Here is a 23303-nt window from a genome sequence, read left to right as displayed (position 1 = left end):
AGCTCTCCCGTGACAGACGCCGGACCACCCACCCCCTTCGCTCCACCGCGCCTGGCAAGGCTCCCTGAAGGGAGGCGTGGGCAGCAGGCACAGTGAGACCACGGAGCACACAGCACGGACAGGTCCTGGGAGCCCGCACCCCATGGGAGGCAGGAGCTGCCCATCCGTGCGGACGGCGACTCCCCATAAGCCCAGACGGTGGCCCTGCAGATGTTCCTCAAGGACTGTGCTCCCAAAACATCCTCCCAGCCCGACAGTCAACCCCGAGGCCCTCTGTCCTCCCGCCGCACGCAGGGCTCAGCGCTCAGGAGCGCTCTGCAAACGCCACCGGCTCCTGCACACACAAGCCCTGAAACAGCCGCGGCCAGCGAGTGGGAGCGAGTGTTTCTTACTGGCGCATTCGACCTCCACGGGCGAGAGTGGTGTGCTCAGGGCGAGGTAGGAGGCATGCAGCCCGAGCAGCAGGCCCAGGTTCCTCTCTGTGTCCATCAGAGGGGAGGACAGGCTTCCCAGGTCCGGGACGGTGACGACTTCCTGGTCGGGCTGGGGAAGAGGGACGCCGTCAGGCTGAGGAAGCGGCCGTCCAGACACAGCAAGACACGCACCAGCTTCTGTCCTCGCACCGGCGTGCAGCGGGAGGAAGACGGCATTCGGCCCCGCGCCCGCGCCCACGCCCTGCGCGAGCAGCGCTCCCCCCAGAAGACACAAACCACACACAACCCGCAGCGCTGCAGCTCAGGCTCCCGGGGGAGAGCTGCTCTGCTAGGACAGGCCCCGGGGAACCTACAGCAGCTTCCGAGTGACGGGGGGCCATGCGCCAGAAAACATCCCTAACGGCTCCATCCAAGCCAGAGAGAAACCAAGTCTGAGTGACAAGTGCCGCTGTGAGCCCACCACCCAGAGGTTCGACGAAGTAAATGCGTTCACGGCTGGAAGGCAGGATTCAGGTGACAACACTCCTGCACTGTGGTCACATTAGACAATCTACAAGAAAGCTAACTCCCTCACGAACGCTCCAGCCTGTGCCCGGGCCCTCCGCACATCTACAGCCTCCGGTCCGTCCACAGAAACCCACCCAGGCCACGCACGCCAAGGCTCACGAGTACGTGGGAGGACACGTTTCTATTCGGAGGAATGACGCCACCAGGCAGTTCTTCCCAAAACATACGGTCCGGCATTAAGCTCAAGATAGTAAGCCACCCCCAACTGCCTCTTTTTATGTGTGGAACTGTCTACGTTTCTTACAAATTGACAACTTTAACAGTCATGTTTTCAGAGCAGCACGTGACAAACCTCGTCATGAGTGAACGCACTTGCTTCTGTCTCCCGCGCAGGGCACTGCCCTCCCCGCCCCCGGCGAGAGGCCCGCGCTCAGGGCAGGGTGTCTGCCAGCCCTCGGCCCAGCCTCACCTCCAGGTACTGGCCCACGCAGAAGGCGTGCATTGACTCCCGCGTGTCCTCAAACTGCAGTGCAGCCTCCAGCGCCACCACGGGGTCCTCCCCGGCAAACTGAGCTGAAACAGAATGGACGCGGTGACTCCACAGGGGGCCCACCCTCCACGGAAACGGAGTCAGCGACAGGAGGGGGACCGGCAGGTCGGCGACCTCTCAGCCTCTCCCAGGGCTGCCGGGGCCAGTCAGGCCTTGGAGCACGCGCCAGGGCATTGTGGTGGAACACATCATGCAAAACGACGAGAAGTCCTTCAAAGGCCCCCGCGTTCCATGACAGGACAGTCACCGAGAGTTTACAATGGGGGCTAGGGCTAGACTCTGGGCGGTAACCACACAACATACAGGGGACGTGACGGAGCTATCCACTTGAAACCCATGCAACATCATAAACCAATGGAACCGCAAGAAGTTCGATAAAAATAAACACAGGAAAGGAAAGCCTGAGGCTCTGCTACGCTGACACGCAGGAGGGCTCACGGGCGGGACAGCGAGGCCGCTCACCGAGGATGCTGCTCCCGCTCAGGGCCTGGGCCTGGAAGTCCTTGATGTCATACACCCTCCCGTCAATCACCGTCCAGAAGCCCCCGTCCTTGTTGTGGTTCTCCAAGTCCGCTTTGCGGATCAGGGTCACCTCCTCGTTGTTTCTGCAGTTCTGACCTGTAAGGAACGACTCTAAATACAGACCCGGGGGCAACGCATCAGAAACCAGCAGCAACCACGGCGAGAACAGACGCTGTGAGAGACACAAGGGGAAACACTTCCGCAGCCACAACGGGAGGCGGCACAGCCTGCTGCACGGTCCCCCTACGGGACCAGCAAGGACACGGATCTGCACCAGGACGGGAGGCGGCACAGCCTGCTGCATGGACCCCCTACGGGACCAGCAAGGACACGGATCCGCACACTAGGGCGCCACAGCGGGAGCCGCAGGACCAGCAAATCTGACCACAGACCAGGCAAGAGGAAATCTCCACGGAGCATGTGCACAAGACCGCAATGCAGTTACATTAGAAGTAGCCACAAGCGTAGAATAAAAATTCTCTACAGGGTGAATATGATGAAATATATTTTATAAGCCACTCAAAGTTCCTATAAAATGAGAGTTCTTTAAATTTTAAAGGCGATTTGTTAATTGGAAAGTACTATTAAATTATAATGTAAAACTTGCTTTGGCCATTTTTTCCCATTAAAAACCACCACCACCGTGTAACTAGTCCCAATGTTCACTGATATCACAGCGATTCCAGATACTACAGCCTGGGTTTTCTCTCTTCACTCTGTGATTTTCTTATTGCACAGGTGTGGCCTCCGTGTGATGAAATGAAAGCTGAACCACAACTTAACTGGATGAGTCTGGGAGGTCCCACCATAGAGAGGTGGTTACCTAGATTCAAAACGGCAGCTCGAGGCTCAGAGGAGGCACCGCCCCCCCCGCCCCATGTGCACGCAGACAGGGGGACGGGCATGCAGCAGCTGACCGCCACGTCACGCTGACCGCTAGTCAGCCGTCCCATGTCCACACCGCCTCCAAAGCCACCCGATCTCACCGCTTCAACGGTACCTTCTGGAGACACCCAGAGAGGGTTTCCAGAAAGGTGGAAACCAGAGGGTGCACCCAGGAGGAAGCACCGTGACTACGAAACGCCTTCCTTAAAACACAACCCCCACTTCTCGACGTTGCCCCGGGCAACACGCAGGCCCTGTCTTCCTGGACAAGCACTCCTCCCAGTGGAGAGGAAGACGAGGGCAGACTGGAAAAAACGCGTCCGAAAAGCCCTCGGGGAGAGGCCGTACCCATGATGCCGGGCCAGGCCAGCTCCTCCTGGTCGTCCCGCTCCCTCCCGGGCGCCAGGTGGTTGAAGCGGTCCAGGTGCTCCAGCAGGCCGCCCAGCAGCGGCACAGCGCCCGCCTCCTGCATGAGCCCCGCGTTCCTGCTGAGCAGGAGGATGATGGAGACCACCAGCTCTGGAAGGAGCACGCCTGCAGGGGGAAGGAAAACAGAATGAAGTGTACGGCTCAAGTGGGAGCGTCTGCCCTACAGAACCAGAGCATGAGCCGGCTCTGTTTACATTCCGATACATCACAGAATGAGGGGTGCTGTTCTTGGCACACTTCCACAGGACCATGTCATCTTTCCTTCTGAAAGAGGCAGGCACAGGCATCGAGCGGAGCCCTTTGAGTCAAAAGGACACGTTCCAAAACCACTGTCTCAACACCAAAGTATTCACTGGCATCTTTTATCCAGAAAAAAAGTGTTTACAACTAATTCACTAGCAGAAAAAGTAATAATGACCTAATGTCACAGAAGTAGCTTGACAGTATATGACGCAATATTGGAATTTACTCAGATCCTGGAAGGGGCGATGCGTCTTGCTGCTGCTGCTGCTGAAGCGCAATCAGACAGCCACCCCGGACCTCAGCACTGAGGTGTCTGCGATGGTGCGGGACTGTCACTAACCACGGTCATAGCCACTGACTCCCAAACCAGCTGCTCGGGCACGGAGCTGCCAGCAGCCACAGAAGCAAAGGCGACGGCCCCGTTAGGAAACGCCCGGGCCAAGGCGAGCAGGTCTGGGAAGTGGTACGCGTCAGCGCTCATGTCTCTGAAAAGAAACACACGCCCGCAGGCGGGAAACGAGAAAGGTACCGGTGAAGTCGCCTTCCACGATGCAGGCCACCTCGGCAAAGTGCCGCCAGCTGGTGGCGGCGACGCTGGCGGCCACGGGCAGGATGTCCCCGATGTGCGTGCACAGCAGGGCCGTGTACTTCTTCAGCAGGGAGCCCACGCCCATCAGCTCAGGACCTGGAAGGGAGATTCAGAAAACTGCACTTTCCCTTGTTCACATTCACTTGGGAACCTGGTGTGTACATGGCCGCCGACAGCAGCGTCCGCAGGCAGGAGCTCCTGGCCCGGCCAGCTCTGCTCGCATCATCAGGGAGCAGAGCACCTGAACGCCGATGGAGGCGCGGTCCCATTCGGTGCTAGGACTCTGGTGTGTGGACACCAAGGTCATGACTTCAGAGCTTGAAAGCCTCACATTCCACCCACAAGTGTTTCTAAGTCCAAGTCTTCACGCCGGTAAATTATTCCCACTGAACAAAGTTAGGCACCCTTTGACCTCATAAAATCATCAATTTTCTTCCTCCATGGCTACTAGCTTTTCGGTCCTCATAACTTTCCGTCTTTGAGATGGTGCCTCCTTCTGACTCTAAGTCCACCTTTTTCAATCGGAAATTCTCCATTATCTACGAGTGCTGTGCTCTTTGCAGGAAGTAACTAGGTAATTCTGGAACGTACGAGCTAAGAGAGGATGAGCAAGAGCAGCAAAGCCCTCCCCCCTGAAGAAGGCGGCCGTAGGAGAGCCAGGCGCTCTGTCACGTGGGGAGTGAGCACTCACAGACCATCCTGTGTCAGCCCCCACAGGCCCCCACAGGGACTATCCCAATCCGCGGGGGCGCCATCAACAGCCCACGGGAGACCAGGCCCAGGCCCAGCAGCCAATAAACTGGAGCTCTAACTGGCCCAGTCTGGCCCCAGCGGTGACACAGCCCTCCCAGCGCCCTGCTGTCTGCCCAGGGGACAGACACGGACGAGGGCAGGTGCTGCTCCCACACCATGTCGGTCTCCATCACTGCCACCAACCTGACCTGAAAGGATGCTATTCCTGACGTCTGCAAAATTTTAATGTTAAGACGACGAGAAAAGAAATACTGATGAGTCTAACATAGAAATATTCATAAAAAATAAGAAAGTGGAGCAACATGAGTCCCCTGAATGCTTGCACTTAGAGTGCGAGCCCACACACGTGTGCGTGCAGCAGGGGCGTGTCGCACCGCCTGAGCACGCAGACACATCTGAAGCCACTTACTGGGAGCGTCGACAGGCGGACCAACACTTTCTCCTGGATACAGCTTACTGATCAGTAAGCGCTGAAAACGCAGCAACAAATCCAAGGAGGCGGACCGGTCCCCACTGTGCTGCTCCACGTCCAGGCAGGACGAGATCCGACGGGCCACGTCTTTCAGTCTGGCTGCCGTCTGGGCAGCAATGTTCCTGCAGAGGAGAGAGGACGCAAAGTGAAGCAGGCGTGGGCTTCCGCACAGCGAAGGTGCTCGAACAGTCACCACAGACAGGATCAGACGGCAGCCTGTGCCGAGCTGCTCGCTGCCCCGGGGAGCCAGGGTGCCTCACGGGGAGCGGAGGCACCGAGAAGACCCCCCAACACAAGGGCCCCCTGCTTCCCATGTGACTCTGAGGCTGCGGCCGGTCCTCTCACCTGTGCTGAGAGTCAGCTCTTTACACTAGAACCTGCCCGGGTCATTTCCAGAATATCTCCTCCACAGCCAAGCACAGGTCTAGGCTCCCAGTGCTCAGCTCACCACCTTCCGAGGAAAACCCAGTACCCGTCGAAGAACACCTAGCACATTCACCGAAGCAGCTGCTGGACGAGCTGCACCAGAGGCAGACACTGCTTCCCCGAGGCCTCGTAGATCCCCGTGTTGATGAGGTCCTTGTCCAGCGGGGTCCTGCTTCTATGCGATGCTGAGGCGTTTGCTTCCTGCTCATCGATCTCTTTTTCCTTCTGTGCTTCCTTTTTGGCTTCAATATCCTGCAGTTTATAAAACAGAATCTGGTTACCAGTTACCTCAGAAACAGGCGTGAAGGCACCTGGGCTGGCCCCACAGCCAGGCTGCCCCTTAGTGACACCCACACCAGGTGACCCTGGCTCCACACACCTGCTGAAATCCTGTCACCCAGTTTCTAAACAGACTCTGTCCCACAAACCACTGTCCAGGCTGCCACAGCTGTCCCCCACCCACTCTGAGGAGCCCCTGGAGGCTTTGCCCTGCCACAGGCTCTCACAGGCCACCAGCGAGATCTGCTCCCTCTCCCCCCCACCCCCCAAATATCTGCTTTGCAGACATGAAGCAACAACCCACGAAATGGGAGGGTATATTCTCAAGTCACATCCTATATAATAAAAAGCTAATATGCAAATCGACCCAACAGCGGAGTGACCAGCCGCTATGATGTTCACTGACCACCAGGGGCAGACGTTCAACGCAGGAGCTGCTCCAGCTGGCGGGCGTAGTGGTGGTGGTGGGAGCTGCTCCTGCCTCTGAGGCAGCGCTAAGGAGCAGCGAGCCGGTTTCTGACTGCGCGGCTCCCCACAGGGAGCCAGAGCTGGGCTCGCAGCTGGTGAGCGCAGTGGCGGTGGCGGGAGCCTCTCCCACCTCTGCGGCAGCTCTGAGGACCCCTTGGGGGACGTCTGAGCCGGCAGGTGGACACCCCTGAGGACTCCCAGACTATGAGGGCCCAGGCCGGGCTGAGGGACCGCCCCCCAGTGTCGTGCACCAGGCCTCTAGTATCAGGCGAGAGACACGTGTCCAGAACACAGGAGTTCTTACATCTCAACAATTCTAGTTAAACTGAACCCAATTTAAGAACAGGAGAAGGACCAGATGATGTATCTTTAAAGAAGACACACACAGAGCCGATAAGCACATGGTCAGATGCCTGGAGTCAGCCATCTGCCCCTCCCCCGTCGGGACCTGCTGCACGTCCCCACGTCTGTGGCACTCAGGTCCGTCTATAAAATGGAATTTTAAAATAACGTGGTCCACGCGACAGGGCTGAGATCAAAAGGGGAAACGGATGGCAAGCACACGGCACAGCCTGGAGGACGGTACAGCGAGCATGGTGGTCGCGACCGTATCACCACGTCCACACGCCTTCTCATTCCGCAGCGTGATCAGAGCGTTTGAGTATGTTTTCAAAGACATGTTTCAATGCACTGACTTTATCTAATTTTACCAACGTAAGTTTTTACATAAAAAATGATTACAACAATGAAAGCAACAAGAGCAACTATGGAAGGCCAGGCAGCACCTGAGAGACCAGTGAAAGCCACTCCCCCTGGGACACGTCGGTGGGTTGGCAAGGCTGGAGCTCAGGCGCTCGGAAGGGAATGGCACAGCCTCCCTGGAGACCGTCAGCACCGATCACCCAGGACCCAGGAACTAACTCAGCGTTTACTACAGAGAAGGGAGAACGTTCACTAGAGGACGTGCGCGCAGCCTGTCAGAGCTGCTGTACAAAGACCAACTGTCGACAAACAGGAGAAGGAACAGAGAAGTGGGGCCACCGTCACACAACCAGAGCTCACAGGGAAAGCCCCGTCACGACACACTTGCAGAGACGAGCCTGAAGACCGTGATCCCGGCAAAATGCAGCAACACAAACAGGACCTGCTCAGTGACTGCACCTGGGACGTAGCACTGGCACCTGCACTAGGAGGGGAGCCCAACGCCTGGGGCAGGGTAGCGATCCATGACATGGTCCAGAGTCTGTCACCACCACTTGCTGAGACACGTAAAGGGAGTGCATCGTATCGGACTTGACCCAACAAAACCGCTTACACAGAGAAACGACCGAGCCACAGAACACATCTGGATGTGACCCAAAGTCCTGCTTCGGGTCTCAGTGATTCCTGCAAGAGGTTTGCTGCTTCCTCCCCAGCAGGACAGGGTGTCCAGCCGTCTCCCTGCCAGGGCACACACCCGGCCGTACCTGGATCTCTGCAGTGATGGCTGCAGTCAAGGCCGACTCCAGGCCTCCGTCAGCCATCAAGCTGCCCACCAGCAGGTCGATCATGAACCGGCGGCCTGGACTGACATTGACCTCATTGCCGGAAACTGGAAAAGGGAACGTTTTTGCTAATGTGAGTGGAGGCAATCCCCTCCCGGTCCCCTCCCTCCTCCCCCGACCCTGCCCCCGCACCTGCCCCTGCCCCGCACCTGCACAGGGCAGGAGAGCCGAGAGCGCCCGGGCCCGCTCCTCGGCGGTGGGCAGCAGCACGGACCACCCGCTCTGCAGCACGGCCTGGGCGGCCGCCTGCACGGTGCCCAGCACGCCCGCACTGCTGGCCAGGGCCACCACGGTCTGCTTCAGGCTGTTGAGGAGGACGCTGCCCAGACCTAAACCAAGCAACTCTGGGTCAACCTGGTGACTAATGGCCGCATGCAACTGAAAGGACAAAAACAACGGCCGCTCAGCGCCCGGAAGCACAGGGTTTCCAATCTCACTGAAAAAGACAGAATGCCTCCAATCGAGTTTTATTCAAGGATTAAAGGAAAAACTTCAAGGGCGTGTATTTTTAAAACTAGACTGTAAACATTTTACCCAGAGTGGTTGAAAACCCATGGTAAGGTATTTTATGAGGAATGTTTAATATTCAACTATAAATACTTACCTGGAAATACTTATGTACTCAAGAAGAACAGAGGTTAAACCATGTGGAAAACCCACCCCAACCATCTGCACCCAACACAGAAAAACAGCGAATGTAATTTAACCTAAAAACTTAAAAAAAGACCCAGCCAAGCTGAGAGAATACTAGGTCCAAACTGGAACTTCCACAGACACACAGCGGAGCCAGGAGGCTAGGCTCTGCCAGCAGAACAAAGTCTCGGGCTTGAGACCCAAACTGACCACGATGGACTGACCATGAGCTTCCTGCCAGCCAGCCAGGGCCTGAGGGCAACACACTGCTCAGCCCAGATTCTGGGTAAAAAGAGACCCTGCCTTGGCCTATGTGGCTCAGCTGGTTGGGCGTCATCCCGTGTACCAAAGAGGTGGCGGGCTGGATTCCGGGTCAGAGCATGTGCCCAGGTTGTGGGCTCAAACCACAGTAGGGGGCGTGCAGGAGGCAGCCGATCTACGATTCTCTCATCATTGATGCCTCTCTCTCTCTCTCTCTCCTCTCTCTCTCTCTCCCTCCCTCTCTGGAGTCAATAAAAATGTATTTTTAAGACACCCTTTAGCCTGGGCCAGTGTGGCTCAGCTGGTTGGAGCCTCACCCTACACTGAAAGGCTGCAGGTTCGATTCCTACCAGGGCACATACCTTGGTTACGGTTCGATCCCCAGTTGGGGAGTCTACAGGAAGGCAACCAAGCGACGTTTCTCTTGCACATCAACGTTTCTCTCTACTTTGTGAAGACAATTTATTTCCTTGGCACGAAGCCATAGAATCACCAAACGTTCAAACATTTTCTTAGCAGTTCGACCGGCTAACACCCGCCCCTCGACTCAAACGTCCCAACAAACACCGAGACACCCCTCCCACGGGGGCGCTCCCACCTGCAGCCGCAGCAGGTTCAGCGTGGCCACGGCCACGCACTCCTTCTCCTGGGGCGGCGGCCAGTCGGCGGTGCCGTCCATGCCCTCGCTCACTTGCCGCAGGAGCAGGTCCAGCTGCTCAAAGGTCCCTGAGCAGACGTCCACCACGAAAGGGACGCGCAGGCCCACGGACCACTCGGAGCACGAGGACCAAGCGAAACTCTGCGGAGGAGACACGAGGACCAAAGACGATCTACACATCCAGCGACTGGTCTGCTCCCCCCACAGGAAATGACGGAGGACTGAACGGCCCCTGCAGGACCCAGGACACACCCTCCCCTCCTACTCCACATCCCACGAGTCCTGGCCAGTGCCGGGGGCACGGGAAATAAACGCATGGCACACACACTGGAGACGAGACACGGCACAGGACACGGGACGGCACACACCGCGGCGGGCGGCCAGAGCCCACATCCACAGGCCCCAGGGCAGCCACACGCAGTACCTGGGCCGGCCCACAGGCGATGCCGACGATGTGCTTGGTGTCCAGCCCGGGCAGCAGCGAGGGCTCCGGCTTGGTCTGGTGCAAGGTGTCGAAGTGCTGACACTGGTCGTTGTTCCCCCAGCTGTGCACCTCGCTGTCCTCCGTCAGAGCCAGGCAGTGGGTGGAGCCTGCGGCCACATCGATCACCTTCTTCCCTGGAGGGAAGAGAACTCGGTGAGCTTCATGCCTACGACTGCGTGGCAATACACTTACCCCGGGCACTTGGGCAGGAAGGCAGCCGGGGCACCTCCTAACAGACAGCGCGCTGCTCTAACGTTACGCCCAATTCACCTGCTTTGCTATTTATTAAAAACTCGTTATGTTTTATGAGTTACAGTTTACTGAGACCTGCAGCCTGCGAATAAAATAATGCCAGGGCATAAAGAGAAGCTGTTGCTTTTTCCTCCTTATTCAGATTTTCAGCTTCACAAAGAGACAAGTGTATTCTTTTAAATATATTTTTATTGACTTCAGAGAGGAAGGGAGAGGGAGAGATAGAAACATCCATGATGAGAGGGAATCATTGACTGGCTGCCTCCTGCAGGCCCCCTATGACGCTCTATGCATGGGCCAAACCGGTGAGGGCGACAAGTGTATTTTTATTAACTACTTGGTCATCCTCTCCTTTCCCAAGGCATGGTCGTGCCAAGGAGACTCTAAGAGCAGTTTTAGGGTCACAGCACACTCCCCCCATGCGGCCCCCGTGACCAGTCCTCCTTTCTGCATGGACGCCCGCTGCTCCCACCCGTGTGCAGAGACGGCCTCCACTCCAGGCAGCGCCCTGCTCCTCGGGGAAGCTCCTGGCACGTCTACGTGGGTCTCTCTGAGCTCTCCGTTCTGTTCCAATGGCCCGTCCGCTTACACGGTAGCCAAGCTAACCCACTGTGGCCAGCTGACGAGGGACGCACGGCGCCAGCCTCAGAAAGCACCCTCTGATACTGGTAAACTGAACGAGCTTCCAATTCAATGTGGTGACAACAGATCGAGGCCATTTTCCATGTGTTCCCTATGCCTGTCACAGGTGGCTACAGGCTCCTGATGAGGGTCCTTCATGGCGTTTCAGTGAAGAGAAGAGTAACCTAGAAACCTGAGTGTCACCCAGGAAACTGCCCCCGAGCCTGAGAGGCCCCCACCCGCTCACCTTGCAAGGCCTCCAGGAGCTTGGGGTAACGCACATGCTCCTCGGTCCCGTGTCCGAGCCGCTGGTTGTCCCCTTTGCCCCAGGAGTACACCTGGCCGTCTTTCGTCAGAGCCACGGAGAACTGGCTCCCGCACCGAACTTTGACGACGTCCAGGTCCTGCAGCTTCTCGATCAGCTTGGGCGTTTTGCAGCCGTCACTGCCCCCGCGGCCCAGCTTCCCGTAGTCCCCGTCTCCCCAGGACCACACCTGACCTAGAGACACACGCCTCTCAGGACGAAGCCACAGATCTGCGTGGGACTTTAAACGCAGAGAGCAATCCCCACAGCCCCCAGCCCCCAGATCCAGAACACGGATGAATACAGCTCATGCTGCACGGGGCGGGGGGGGGGGGGGGGGAGGGGGGAGGGACCAAATGGAATCTAGTTTACACTTCAGCTAACGCAGAAGCAGTTTCTTCTCATCTCACTACATGAGAAACGAAGTCCCGGCCCTGACAGAGTGAGCTCAAGGTCGTGCTTCCACCGAGACGGCGAAGCTCCCGCCCTCCCCGTCCTGAGAGCGGCCAGGCGCGGGCTCCACGCACCGTTGTCGGTCACGGCCAGGGTCTGGGCGTCCCCGCTCCCGCACGCCACGTCGATGACCTTCAGGCCCTTCAGCCCGGCGACCAGCATCGGGATGGCCTCGTCCTCACTGGAGCCTGCAAACACACCGGCTCCGTGACGGCCCGTCCCGCACCAGAGGCCCCCCGCAGGCTCGGCGGGCGCGGCGCCCACGCACCGTGGCCCAGGCGGCCGTAGTTGCCGCGGCCCCAGGTGTACAGCTCGCCCTCGGCAGTGATGGCTGCGCTGTAGGTGCTCCCGCAGGCGATGTGCACCACGTGCTTGCCGGCCTGCTTGCCCGAGAAGGCGGAGATCACCTTGGGCTCCTCCAGGGGCCTGTGGGGAGAGAAGCTGCTGCCTCCTGCCACGAGGAGGGAACGGAGACCTCCAACCCCTCCCTGGCGCTTGCTAAGCGAGCGCCCAATGCCAAGCCCGGCCTCCGGCGGGAGGAGCGAAGCGGTGCTGTCAGATGCAGTGAGGACGCACGGAGCTGTTCCAGACTGGCCTGAACCCCCGTCACCCACAGGCCCACCCAGCGGGTGTTCCATGACTAGCTTCTGACCCTGAACACACTGCAGTTCAGTGAGGAGGGGACCTCGTCACGCTGAAGACACAGGACGGGGCTCTGCTCTAGAACACTCCACGGGGTGCAGAGCGTCGTGAAAGCAGGGACGAGAGCCGCAAGTGCTGCAGCGGGGGGAGATGCCGCCCCGTGCTGGGCACCCTTGGCAGCGTCTCCCGCCCAGCCCTGTGTGTCGGAGCCGCTGGGAAACCCGGAGAGCGTGGTTAGAGGGTGGCTGCACGTACACCGTGTCCCCGTGGCCCAGCCGGCCGCCGTCCCCGCAGCCCCAGGAGTACACCTCGCCAGTGGCGGCCAAGGCCAGGTAGTGGTGGCCGTCGGAATGGGCAGCGATCTTCACGATGTTTCTGGAGGCAAGACCCTGGACCAGCTGCGGGGCCTAACGGACAAGCACAGGAAGATGTGACCAGTGAGTGAGCCAGACAAGGAGCAGCACGCTCCCTTCGGTCGCTGCCCACCCTACCAACCCAATGACCCGGAAGGACCCGGCCTCCCAGCGCTCCGGGCGGGGCCAGGCTGCCCGAGCAGCAGTCACTCCGTCGAGGCGGAGAGCACCTTCTTGGACGGGAGCTCGCTCGTCCCGACCTGCCACCGCCCCCCGGCCCGACGCCCGCCTGGTTCCTGCCTGGCCCAGTCCCATGAGCCTGCCCCATGAGGCAGGTTATGAGTGGGAGCCTCAGTCGGGAGTGTCACCGTGAGGAACCCTTGATCGGGGCAACTTAGGGAGTCTGCCTCACGATCATGACAAAAAGGCTGTGACGAAGGTTTTAAAGGTAACGAGTAACAGGCAGAGAACAGACGCTCCCAACCTCTGGGCATCGGCAGGAGGCACCCACCAGTGTGTCGCTGTTGTAGGCCTGTGTGTACACGCGGCCGTTGCGCGACAGGATCAGGAAGCGCTTCTCCGCACAGGCGATCTGCGTGACGCCCAGGTTGGCCAGGCCTTTGCTCTGGATGGGACCGATCACATTGGCGTAGCACTTCCATCCGATCAGCCCCCAGCCTATGACTTCCTGCACAGACCCCTGCGAGGCGGCAAAGGAAGCACATGTTCTCTTGAGGGCAGCAGCAGAGCCTCTCTCTCGGCCAAAGAAAGGGCGCTGCAGGCTGGCGCAGCCTGGCCCTGCCAGGGAACCGAGGCCCTGCGAGGGAAAGGCCGAGCACGTGCGGAGCGGGCGACGCAGAGCACGGAGCCCCCTGCACACCCACATCACCCGTCCACCGACAAGACCACGTGCCCGAGTGGCTGTTTCCGCAGCATTTACTTTTCAGAGCCCATGAAAGAGCAGTGCAGGCGGCCTGGCCAGTGTGGCTCCACGGTCGGTGCACCTGTGAACCAGGAGGTCACAGTGGTTTTCCCGGTCAGGGCACAGGCCCGGGGTTGCGGGCTCACCCCCAGTGTCGGGTGTGCAAGAGGCAGCCGATCAGTGATTCTCTCTCATCGTTGATGTTTCTATTTCTCCCTCTCCCTTCCTCTCTGAAATCAACAAAAATACATTAAATAAAATAAAAAAAAGAGGCGGGAAGGGTAGTGTGGAGCCAGAGGCTCTGAGCCAGCTCCCCCAACACCACACCGGCACCTGGGAGTCGGGGTGCACTAACGCGGGCATCGCGAACAACGCCGTCCACACACACCTTGTGGGACGTGGGAGAGCTGCACAGCGGCGGCATGCAGGGCGCAGCCAGGCGGTCCAGGTGGGCCATGACCACCACGGCCGTCTGTCGCAGGTCGATGGCGAGCTCACTGTCTTGCGGGAGGACAAGGTACCTGAGGAAGCTCTCGTTGGGGCTCAGAGGGCCCGACAGCAGCTGGAAGGGAAGCACAAGCGACCTCAGGCCGTGATTCGCCATCGGCGAGCCTGCCCTCTGCCATTGGGTGAGAGCTGTCGCTGGCGCGCTGACACGACCCTGCACCCTCCTCTGCACACGCAGCCGTGACACGCCTGGCACCGCGTGCTCCGCACCCCAAGGGCCTCGGGACCCAGAGCAGCTTTGCAGGAACACGGCGACCGGCTTTGAGAACTGGAACAAAACCCACTTCTTGTCACCCTACTGCAGCACCTGCTGGAGGAGAGCTAGTGCTGCTGGCGCCTCACTCTCCGTCTGTGCGGGCGGAGCAGCCTCCCTCGCTCACGGCCGCCTCGTGACACCAGAATCAGGCAGCTCTCCCTTGGAATGGCTACAGCTCTCAGAGAGGACCTCCAAGAGCAGCTGGGGGCAGGGGTCAGACCCAGGGCATGCTCGGCCACCAGCCTCCGTGTCCCCACGACCGGCGACCACCCCACGGACACGTGCTCTGGCCTTGTTTGCAGAAGCCTAGCTCTGAGGACGGCTGAGAAGGGAGGAGCCTTGTGAGGACACTCACCAGGGTGTCGCCCTCCGCATGAGGGGCGTCCTTGCCACAGAGCATGTTCTGGAACCGCTGCAGCAGGGGCAGGAGGGGGGCGCTGGTGCCCTGCGCGGACCGCTCGTTGTCCGTCTCCTGAGTCCCGCTGTCCCACAACTGAAGCAACAACAGGATGGCCGACAGCATTTGGCTGAAAGAGAAAATACCTTTATTCTCTAGAAAAGCCGATTAACTTTTTTGGCAATAGCCTGTCAAAAACAAAAGCACGCTGGGCCAGCGTGGCTCAGCAGTTGAGCACCGACCTATGAACCAGGTCGGGGTTCGATTCCCGATCAGGGCACATGCCCAGGTTGCAGGCTCGATCCCCAGTGGGGGGCGGGCAGGAGGGAGGCAGCCTATAGATGGGGCATGTGTCCTGACAGGCGACCTATTGGTTTCTGGGACAATGCTCAACCACTGAGTCACATTGCTGGGCTCCCTTCCTCTATCTCTTACCAAAAAAAAAGAAAAAGAAGGAACAATTCTGAGACTACTAGAAAGTTGAACACAAAACAGGAAGTACACAAAGCTGAGTGCACCCAGTGTGAAGAACAGAGCGCCCTGGAAAGAAAGGGCTCTTGGCTATAACCACAGATGAGTCGGTGAAACGCCGAACGCACACCAGAGGTTCCGCCGAGGCGTTTCCGGAACGCGGGGCGCGGCGCCTCACCTCAGCGTGCCTCTCTGCACAGCCAGCTCCAGCAGGAGGGCCAGGGCCAGGTGCTGGTCCTGCAGGGGGATGCTACCCGGCCCCTTGGTGCCAGGCGTCCCGTGAACATCCCTGAAATCAGAGCAGAGGGTCAGGAACAAAGCAAGGCAGAGCTTCAGAACATGCTAAACGACGCAGGATGTTCACGGCTCTCCCAGGGAGACGCGTACTCTTCACACTGAGAACCACGTGGCCGAGACTTGCTGCTGAGATTCCATCAGAGACCTAAGTGCACAGCGAACCTGTCGAGACACATCTCCCACGAAAGCGCCGCGTCGGGTGCTGTCGGTGATTAGAAGACACGGTCCAAGTCCCGCAGCGTAACCTCACCTGTGCTCCCCTCACATCACGAGTAGGAAAATGTTAGAGCGCCTTCGGGAGTCAGGGACGGGGAAGGGGCTCGAGTATCAACAGTCCTCTCCCAACTGAAGGGCCAATTTCCAGAACCACCGCGAGTCTACGGGCAACAGGCCTGCGCTGATTTTTATCCGTGGTCTAAGAAGTAACGTTAACTTTTCCTCGTTTCCTAATGGTAAGTGACACGTCCTCTTAACCAGGATGGGAAGGGCGGTCTTCCAGCACCACCATTGCAGCTCAACTTCTGAAATTACCTCCACACCCACAGGCCCCAGCCCACGACGCGCCATGGTCCTTCGGCGCCGGGACCACAGGCGGCCCTGCTTGCGGGAAAGGACACGGCAGTGACCTCGCAGTGTCTGTGCTGCGGACTCCGTACTGAGTGTGTGTGTCTGTGCTGCGGACTCAGTACTGAGTGTGTGTGTGTGTGTGTGTCTGTGCTGCGGGCTCCGTACTGAGTGTGTGTGTCTGTGCTGCGGACTCAGTACTGAGTGTGTGTGTGTGTCTGTGCTGCGGACTCCGTACTGAGTGTGTGTGTCTGTGCTGCGGACTCCGTACTGAGTGTGTGTGTGTGTGTGTGTGTGTGTGTCTGTGCTGCGGGCTCCGTACTGAGTGTGTGTGTGTGTGTGTGTGTGTCTGTGCTGCGGACTCAGTACTGAGTGTGTGTGTGTGTGTGTGTCTGTGCTGCGGGCTCCGTACTGAGTGTGTGTGTGTGTGTGTGTGTCTGTGCTGCGGACTCAGTACTGAGTGTGTGTGTGTGTGTGTGTGTCTGTGCTGCGGGCTCCGTACTGAGTGTGTGTGTGTGTCTGTGCTGCGGGCTCCGTACTGAGTGTGTGTGTGTGTCTGTGCTGCGGACTCCGTACTGAGTGTGTGTGTGTGTCTGTGCTGCGGACTCCGTACTGAGTGTGTGTGTCTGTGCTGCGGACTCCGTACTGAGTGTGTGTGTGTGTCTGTGCTGCGGACTCCGTACTGAGTGTGTGTGTGTGTCTGTGCTGCAGACTCCGTACTGAGTGTGTGTGTGTGTCTGTGCTGCGGGCTCCGTACTGAGTGTGTGTGTGTGTCTGTGCTGCGGGCTCCGTACTGAGTGTGTGTGTGTGTCTGTGCTGCGGGCTCCGTACTGAGTGTGTGTGTGTGTCTGTGCTGCGGACTCCGTACTGAGTGTGTGTGTCTGTGCTGCGGACTCAGTACTGAGTGTGTGTGTGTGTCTGTGCTGCGGACTCCGTACTGAGTGTGTGTGTGTGTCTGTGCTGCGGACTCCGTACTGAGTGTGTGTGTGTGTCTGTGCTGCGGACTCAGTACTGAGTGTGTGTGTGTGTGTGTGTGTCTGTGCTGTGGGCTCCGTACTGAGTGTGTGTGTGTGTCTGTGCTGCGGACTCCGTACTGAGTGTGTGTGTGTCTTTAATTTAAAACCGTTAACAGAACACATGGTCCCCACAACCAGAGCTCAGGTCCAGCGGGAGGCCGGGTGCAGGTGGAAGATGCCGTCGTGAGCAGCTGCTCAGTCCTAGGTTGCCTCTTAAGACAACGCCCGTCACTCACGGGATGGCGGGCACGCCCTCAGGGGGAGGCACAATAGGGGCTCAAATACTTGATGAAAGGCTGAGCCCCGAATCCTAAAATGTGTGAAAATGAATTCCAAAAGCGTCTTCACGTCCCAGCCCACTCCTGGGTCCACCAGGTGTGCAAAGTCAAACGTCTGAAAAGAGCCAAGATCTGGAAGCAGGGGCCTGCGAGGGTGGAGGGCACGCCCAGCAATACAGAGCGCAGCACCGCAGCGACCAGGCGTGTGCCGGGGCCGGAACGTCAGGGTCACTCGGTAGGTACACGACTGTCTAACCGCGTCACTGACACATGAGAAAGTGAAGCTACGAAGGGGAGGGGACCGAGCTCGCCGCAGCGCGCAGGAAGACGTGCGGACTCACCCCGTCACGACGGACCGGAGGAAGCGGGTCGCTCTCTCCACCACCTCCAGCCACACGGCGGACACGGTGCTCTCGTCGAAGAGCGAGGCCTCGGGCAGGGCTCGCAGGGCGTCCAGGGACTCCTGCAGCAGCTCGCTGCACAGGTCCGCGTCCTCCCCTGGGCACACGCGCGCGTCAGGGAGGCCACCCCGTGCTGGGCGGCCCGAGCCCTCACACAGGGGCCCCCGGCCACACTGTCAACCCCCCGCTCTCCTCGCCATGAGCCGCTGCAGGGACTCCAGAGACCAAAGTTAAAGCCGTCCCCAAGGCAATTCTGCACTTTACGGCTCTCCCAGGAGCAAGTTTAACTTCTTGTTCTCCTAGAAAGTACGTCAGGTCTGAGGCCTTGCAGGGGTTTTGCACATTTTTAAGAAGCACAGACCTTTTCTCCGTCATGAACAAAGCCTAGGCGGCACCAACAGCCCCTGGCATGGGCCCCAGCCACGTGGGGGGACAGTGAGGAGAGCAGCTGAGCCTAAGTGCAGGCAGCAACCCCGGGGCACCTACCTGACCGCCAGGCCCTGCGCAGGAACGCAAAGGCGAAGGACAGGGCAGCTCGGGACCCAACTCTTGCCAGTCCTTCCACCCCTTTGCCTGTGGGCCGGGAGCTGCGGGACACGGGGGACAGCTGGTCAGCCAGAGGAGGAGCGCACTGCGTCAAGGGTGCATACCCAACGGGGCCAATGGGTTTCTTTAGATGGCAGGCTCACCAGGGACTTCCAGTTTCGTGGTTTTTTAAAACTTTTACCAAGTGCCCCTTGTAAAGGACAAGTATTCTCTTTCAGGAACAGAAAAAAGAAATTTAAAAAGGTTTGAGCCCTGGCTGGTGTGCTCAGTGGGTTGGAACATCGTCCCAGACACACACGTAACGGCGACAGGTTCCACTCCCGGCCAGGGCACCTGCACTTGCAGGAGCAGCCAACTGATGTCTCTCTCTCTCCCCCGCCCTCTCTCTAAAAATCAATAAAAGCTTTTAAAAAGTTTAGAAGAAAACACAGGCTGGAATAATGGTACAGGCTGAGCCTGTTACTGTATGAGCAAACTGGCGAAGCCATGGTCCAAACCAGACAAAGCCCCCAGAAGGGGGAGGAAAAGGGAGCTTCGCACACGCACGCACGAGGCCTGTCCCCACAGCCCCAGCTCCCCTGCACGGCGGCCGCCTCCACGCGGCCCCGGACGGGTCCTCACTCGGGTCCTCACCTTTTCTTGTCCACAGAAGGCAGAGAACCGCCGCTGCCCTTCCACTTGCCCTTGGCGCTCTCCTGGGCCACGGCTCTGTTCAGGGCGATGAAGTAGCGCTCCAGGATGACCAGCCGCTGCCGGAGCCTCAGGGCGGACAGGGTGCTGGTGGCCGCCTGCACGGCCAGGGCCTGCTGCTCCTTCACCAGCACGGAGAGACACTCCTTCAGCTCACCCACGTCTGGAAAACACGACGAGGACCCCGCCCTCAGCAGCCGGGCACGGGCTGTGACGAATGGTGACGACAGCAGGGCCCACCCGCGAGCACCTCAGGCAAACCCACGGCTCAGCCTGCACAGCCGAGGTGACCGGGACCCTCGCGGCCACCATCCGGCAGGGCTGTGTGTGTGTTTCCTGGGGAGGACACGGCGGCACAGAGAACTCCCACAGGTGAGGAGGACGCGCGGGGGGACCACGCTCAGCCACCGTGGCCTGTAGGTACACGACTGACTCTCTGTAAACGTGGTATAAATGTTCTCAACACAAAATCGTAAAGTTAGTAATTGTCAGCAGCACATTTTCTAGACAGAGAGAAAATCTCTACCCATTATTTCCACGTTATGAAACCAAATTCAAAATAAAATACTGTCTCTTGCCCTAAACGGTTTGGATCCGTTGGTTGGGCACGGTCCCATGCACCAGGAGGTCACTGGCTCAGTGGTTAGAGCATCAGCCCATGTATGGAACCGTGCCGGGTTCGATTCCTGGTCAAGGGCACATGCCTGAGTTGCAGGTTCAATCCCAGGCTCCTGTTGGGGCATGTGCAGGAGGCAACCAATCGATGTGTCTCTCTCACATCCATGTCCCCGCGCCCCCCCCCCCCCCCCCGCACTGCACTCTCTCGAAAAATCAATGAAGAAAATATCCTCAGGTGGTAACAAAAAATAAAGGGATGAAACTGGCCCTGACTGGGTGACACAGCTGGTTGGAGCATCATCCCAAACATGAAAAGGTTGCAGGTTCGACCCCAGTCACAGCACACACTGAGGTTGTGGGTTAGATCCCCAGAGGGGGCAGGTAAGGGAGGCAACCGGTGGATGTTTCTCTCTCACATCAATGTCCCCCCCCCCCGCCCTTATTCTCTAAGAATCAATAAACATCCTCAGGTGAGGGTTTAAAAAAAAGGGGGAGACGGGACGGAAGTCATAGATCACATATTATGTACAGTTTACTACAACATAACAAATTTTGAGTAATATTTTCCTAAATGCCATAACCCCCCAAAAGCCACCGATGGCACCTGGAAAGTGAGTGCCAGCTCAGGCCCCCAGCACCGAGGCCCAGAGCCCCTACCTGGCTGCTTGCCCCACACCCAGCTCTCCAGGATGCACCTGGACCTGAGCACAGGTGCGGGGGTCTCTTCTTCATCCCTTCTGTCTTTGTCGTTCAGATCTTCTTTCTTTGTCCCACTTTGAGTATCAACACCATCATCTGAAAACATTTGTTCAAAATGCTTTTTAATCTATACATTGCTTTTCAAAATGTAACATCCACTTGTCTGCCTCCCTGCAGATGCCCCTCCCAGAAATGGGAAGGCGAGGTTACCACACGGACATAACGGAATGCTTGATGATGATTTTTAATGACGTGAGTCATCACCGTAACAGGCACAGTGCGATTTACGACGAAAGGAACTGCCCACAACCCTTTTAACGAGGAAACCTACATGGCACTCAAATTCTCTGAGGCACGGCTTCCAAATGTCCCATCAATTTCCGACTACAGTTTACAACCAATAAACGTTGCCTTTGGCGTCTACCTACGTGAATTTCATAGTAACTGCTCTTATCCAGGATTCCCAACTGTGTCCCTGGAAAGGGAGGTGACTCGGCAATCACTCCGCCCCACACCCGCCCTCCTCCACCCCCACTGAGAACCACTGCTGACGCCAGCACCATGGACAGAGCGCCGGACACAAGGGAAAGCTGAGAACCATGACTTCCCCGCACCCACCATTTCGAGTCCAGTCAAGAGCCAATGTCATGACACTCCTTACCCAGCAAGTGTAGAAGAGTGAACAACTTAACCTGGAAGTGTAAACTCGTCCTGTCTTCGAGGCTCTGTACTCAGTAAATCACTTTCTAACAGCACCATGAGAAATGCACTTCCAGTCCGTGAAAGAGAGTACAGGGTTACAGACAGCGAGGGGTCTCTAAGGACGCACGGAACCCAGGAGGACGAGCGCGCGGCAGGGCTCGGCCCAGGAGCGCTGGGGAGGCCGCGGGAACACGTGGGCTCTGGCCCTCGCTGTGGAAGCAGCGGTTTAGCTCGGCTTCCTGAGGGCACACGCCCTCCTCTGGTCTGACTCTCCTGAACGAAAGGACAGCCCACACTCCGAGAAGCAAGCCTCCCCGCGGGACTTGGAGCCGGGAGCCGGGGGCCGGGAGCCGTGCAGGTGCCCAGCCTGCGCCAGGCCCACGGCATCCTGTCAGGGGGTGTCTGCCATGGGCTCCAGGGGTCCTGCGGGTGAGAGCCCGTGGGCTGAGGGACCGAATGTAACTCTCAGCTCCCAAGGCCAGGAGGACAGACAGGCTCCTCTTCCTAACACGGCCTCTGTGTGGTGCCTTCGACTGTGGTGTATAAAGGCGTCCCCCGGGCATCAGCAGGCACAGCCTCGAGGGTCTGGAAGCAGCTGGCACTGCAAGGAGCGCATTCCCCCCTCACCCCCCCCCCCCCGCTCCGTCACCTGCACATACACACCGCCCCCCCCCCACCCGGTCTGCCTTTCATGGCCCGCAGCTCCCTGGTGACCCCACACACCACCAGCCCTAGAGCCCAGGCCTTCGGCACCAAGCACAGGAAACAGCCCGCCTGATCTCCTCGGCCCTGGGTGTGGGTGACATCCGGAGCCTTCGTCCTCCTGTCCTCCACCTCGGCATGGGAATGCCTGTACGCCCACATAATCATGAGCAGCCCTGGGAGACAGGCCCCATTTAGTGCGTTTTTGCCCGTCCAAAGAAAATCTACACCAGCAGGAAAGTGCCAATGACAAGGAAGTAATGGAAACGCCCCTATTGAAAAAGAAACAGAAAATTCTTCTCGCCCGGGTCGGGGTGGCTCAGTGGATAGAGCGTCAGCCTTCGGACTGAAGGGTCCCAGGTTCGATTCCCGGTCAGGGCCCATGCCCGGGATGCAGGCTCAATCCCCAGTGGAGGGCATGCAGGAGGCAGCCGATCCATGATTCTCGCTCATCACTGATGTTTCATCATCTCTCTCTCTCTCTCCCTCTCCCTTCCTCTCTGAAATAAAAACATATTAATGAAAAAATAAAGAAAGAAAGAGGAACTGCTGTGCTGGAGGAGGGACACCGCAGTGGGGGTTTTGCAGTGAACAGCCGTCAATACACATCGAACATGACATCAGGCAGCTGGTGCTGTTAGCAATCACCGAGACAATAATCACACGGGCAGCAAAGCTCCCGAGAGGTATGTCAGACATTCCTGTTTCTATGGCACATTCCAAAGCTTCTCACAGAAGGAAAAGCACCCGTGAAAGGCCTCACCTTTTGTAGGAGGCAGCTCTCCGCTCTGGGTGACTTCTGCCCCAGGATATAGGATCTCTCCATCTTTAACCATTTCATTCCACAGACCGCAGAGCCCGTCTCCCGTGAATGCAAGCTGGCAACGATAAAGAAGATAAAACTCACAGAGCGATCATACCTACAATGCAATTCCTCTTTGTTTTGTTTTCTTAAATATATTTTTATTGGTTTCAGAGAAGGGAAAGAACCACTGAGCCACAGCAGCCAGTGCAATTCCTAAACGATGATATAAAAGATCTAGTTTCCTCTCTGTTACGCAATCATTCGACATCTGATAAAAATTTTCCCCAGAAAAACGGTTAAGTAAAAAAGACACACTTCCCACTGCAGGACAGGAAGGGTGAAGCCTATAGGCGTGAGGCTCGCATCCCCAGCGCCGGTCTCAGGAAGGACCCCAAAGACTGGAACTATGTCCAAGTAACCTCTCAGGGCGAGGCCAGCAACCATCCCTCACATGCAATCAGCCAGCAACCACCTTTCTTCAGATATGAAACAGCTTCAGTGTCCACAGCACATTTTACCTCTGGCGCATCCCTCAAACCCACGCCTCTTGCCCTGGCTGGTTTAGCTCAGTGGATAGAGCACTGGCCTGCGGACTGAAGGGTCCCGGGTTCTGGGCTCGATCCCCAGTGGGGGCGTGCAGAAGGCAGCTGATCAGTGATTCTCTTTCATC

At 58.1% G+C, this 23303-nt stretch overlaps 1 protein-coding gene across 1 annotated transcript in view; it reads right to left on the bottom strand.

Moving 5' to 3' along the window:
• Positions 1-23303, bottom strand: part of HERC2 (HECT and RLD domain containing E3 ubiquitin protein ligase 2) — a 72340-nt gene that overhangs the window by 46023 nt on the left and 3014 nt on the right. Inside the window, exons 3-26 of the mRNA XM_081114761.1 lie at positions 22592-22706; positions 20383-20520; positions 19051-19270; positions 18358-18458; positions 17812-17968; positions 15494-15604; positions 14803-14974; positions 14073-14246; positions 13274-13462; positions 12665-12816; positions 12036-12193; positions 11842-11955; positions 11258-11509; positions 10078-10271; positions 9594-9794; positions 8251-8479; positions 8024-8148; positions 5884-6062; positions 5322-5506; positions 4100-4255; positions 3247-3432; positions 1954-2124; positions 1411-1514; positions 393-543 (exon numbers count right to left, since the gene is read on the bottom strand). Of these exons, the coding sequence (XP_080970887.1) occupies positions 393-543; positions 1411-1514; positions 1954-2124; positions 3247-3432; positions 4100-4255; positions 5322-5506; positions 5884-6062; positions 8024-8148; positions 8251-8479; positions 9594-9794; positions 10078-10271; positions 11258-11509; positions 11842-11955; positions 12036-12193; positions 12665-12816; positions 13274-13462; positions 14073-14246; positions 14803-14974; positions 15494-15604; positions 17812-17968; positions 18358-18458; positions 19051-19270; positions 20383-20520; positions 22592-22706 (3934 nt within the window). The remainder of the gene's footprint in view (positions 1-392; positions 544-1410; positions 1515-1953; positions 2125-3246; positions 3433-4099; positions 4256-5321; positions 5507-5883; positions 6063-8023; positions 8149-8250; positions 8480-9593; positions 9795-10077; positions 10272-11257; positions 11510-11841; positions 11956-12035; positions 12194-12664; positions 12817-13273; positions 13463-14072; positions 14247-14802; positions 14975-15493; positions 15605-17811; positions 17969-18357; positions 18459-19050; positions 19271-20382; positions 20521-22591; positions 22707-23303) is intronic.

The sequence above is a fragment of the Myotis nattereri genome (assembly GCF_964212035.1).
Source record: "Myotis nattereri genome assembly, chromosome: 21".
NCBI classification, from domain to species: Eukaryota; Metazoa; Chordata; class Mammalia; order Chiroptera; family Vespertilionidae; genus Myotis; species Myotis nattereri.
The sequence above is the reverse complement of the archived record's forward strand: the minus strand, read 5'-3'. Positions and strand labels throughout refer to the sequence as shown.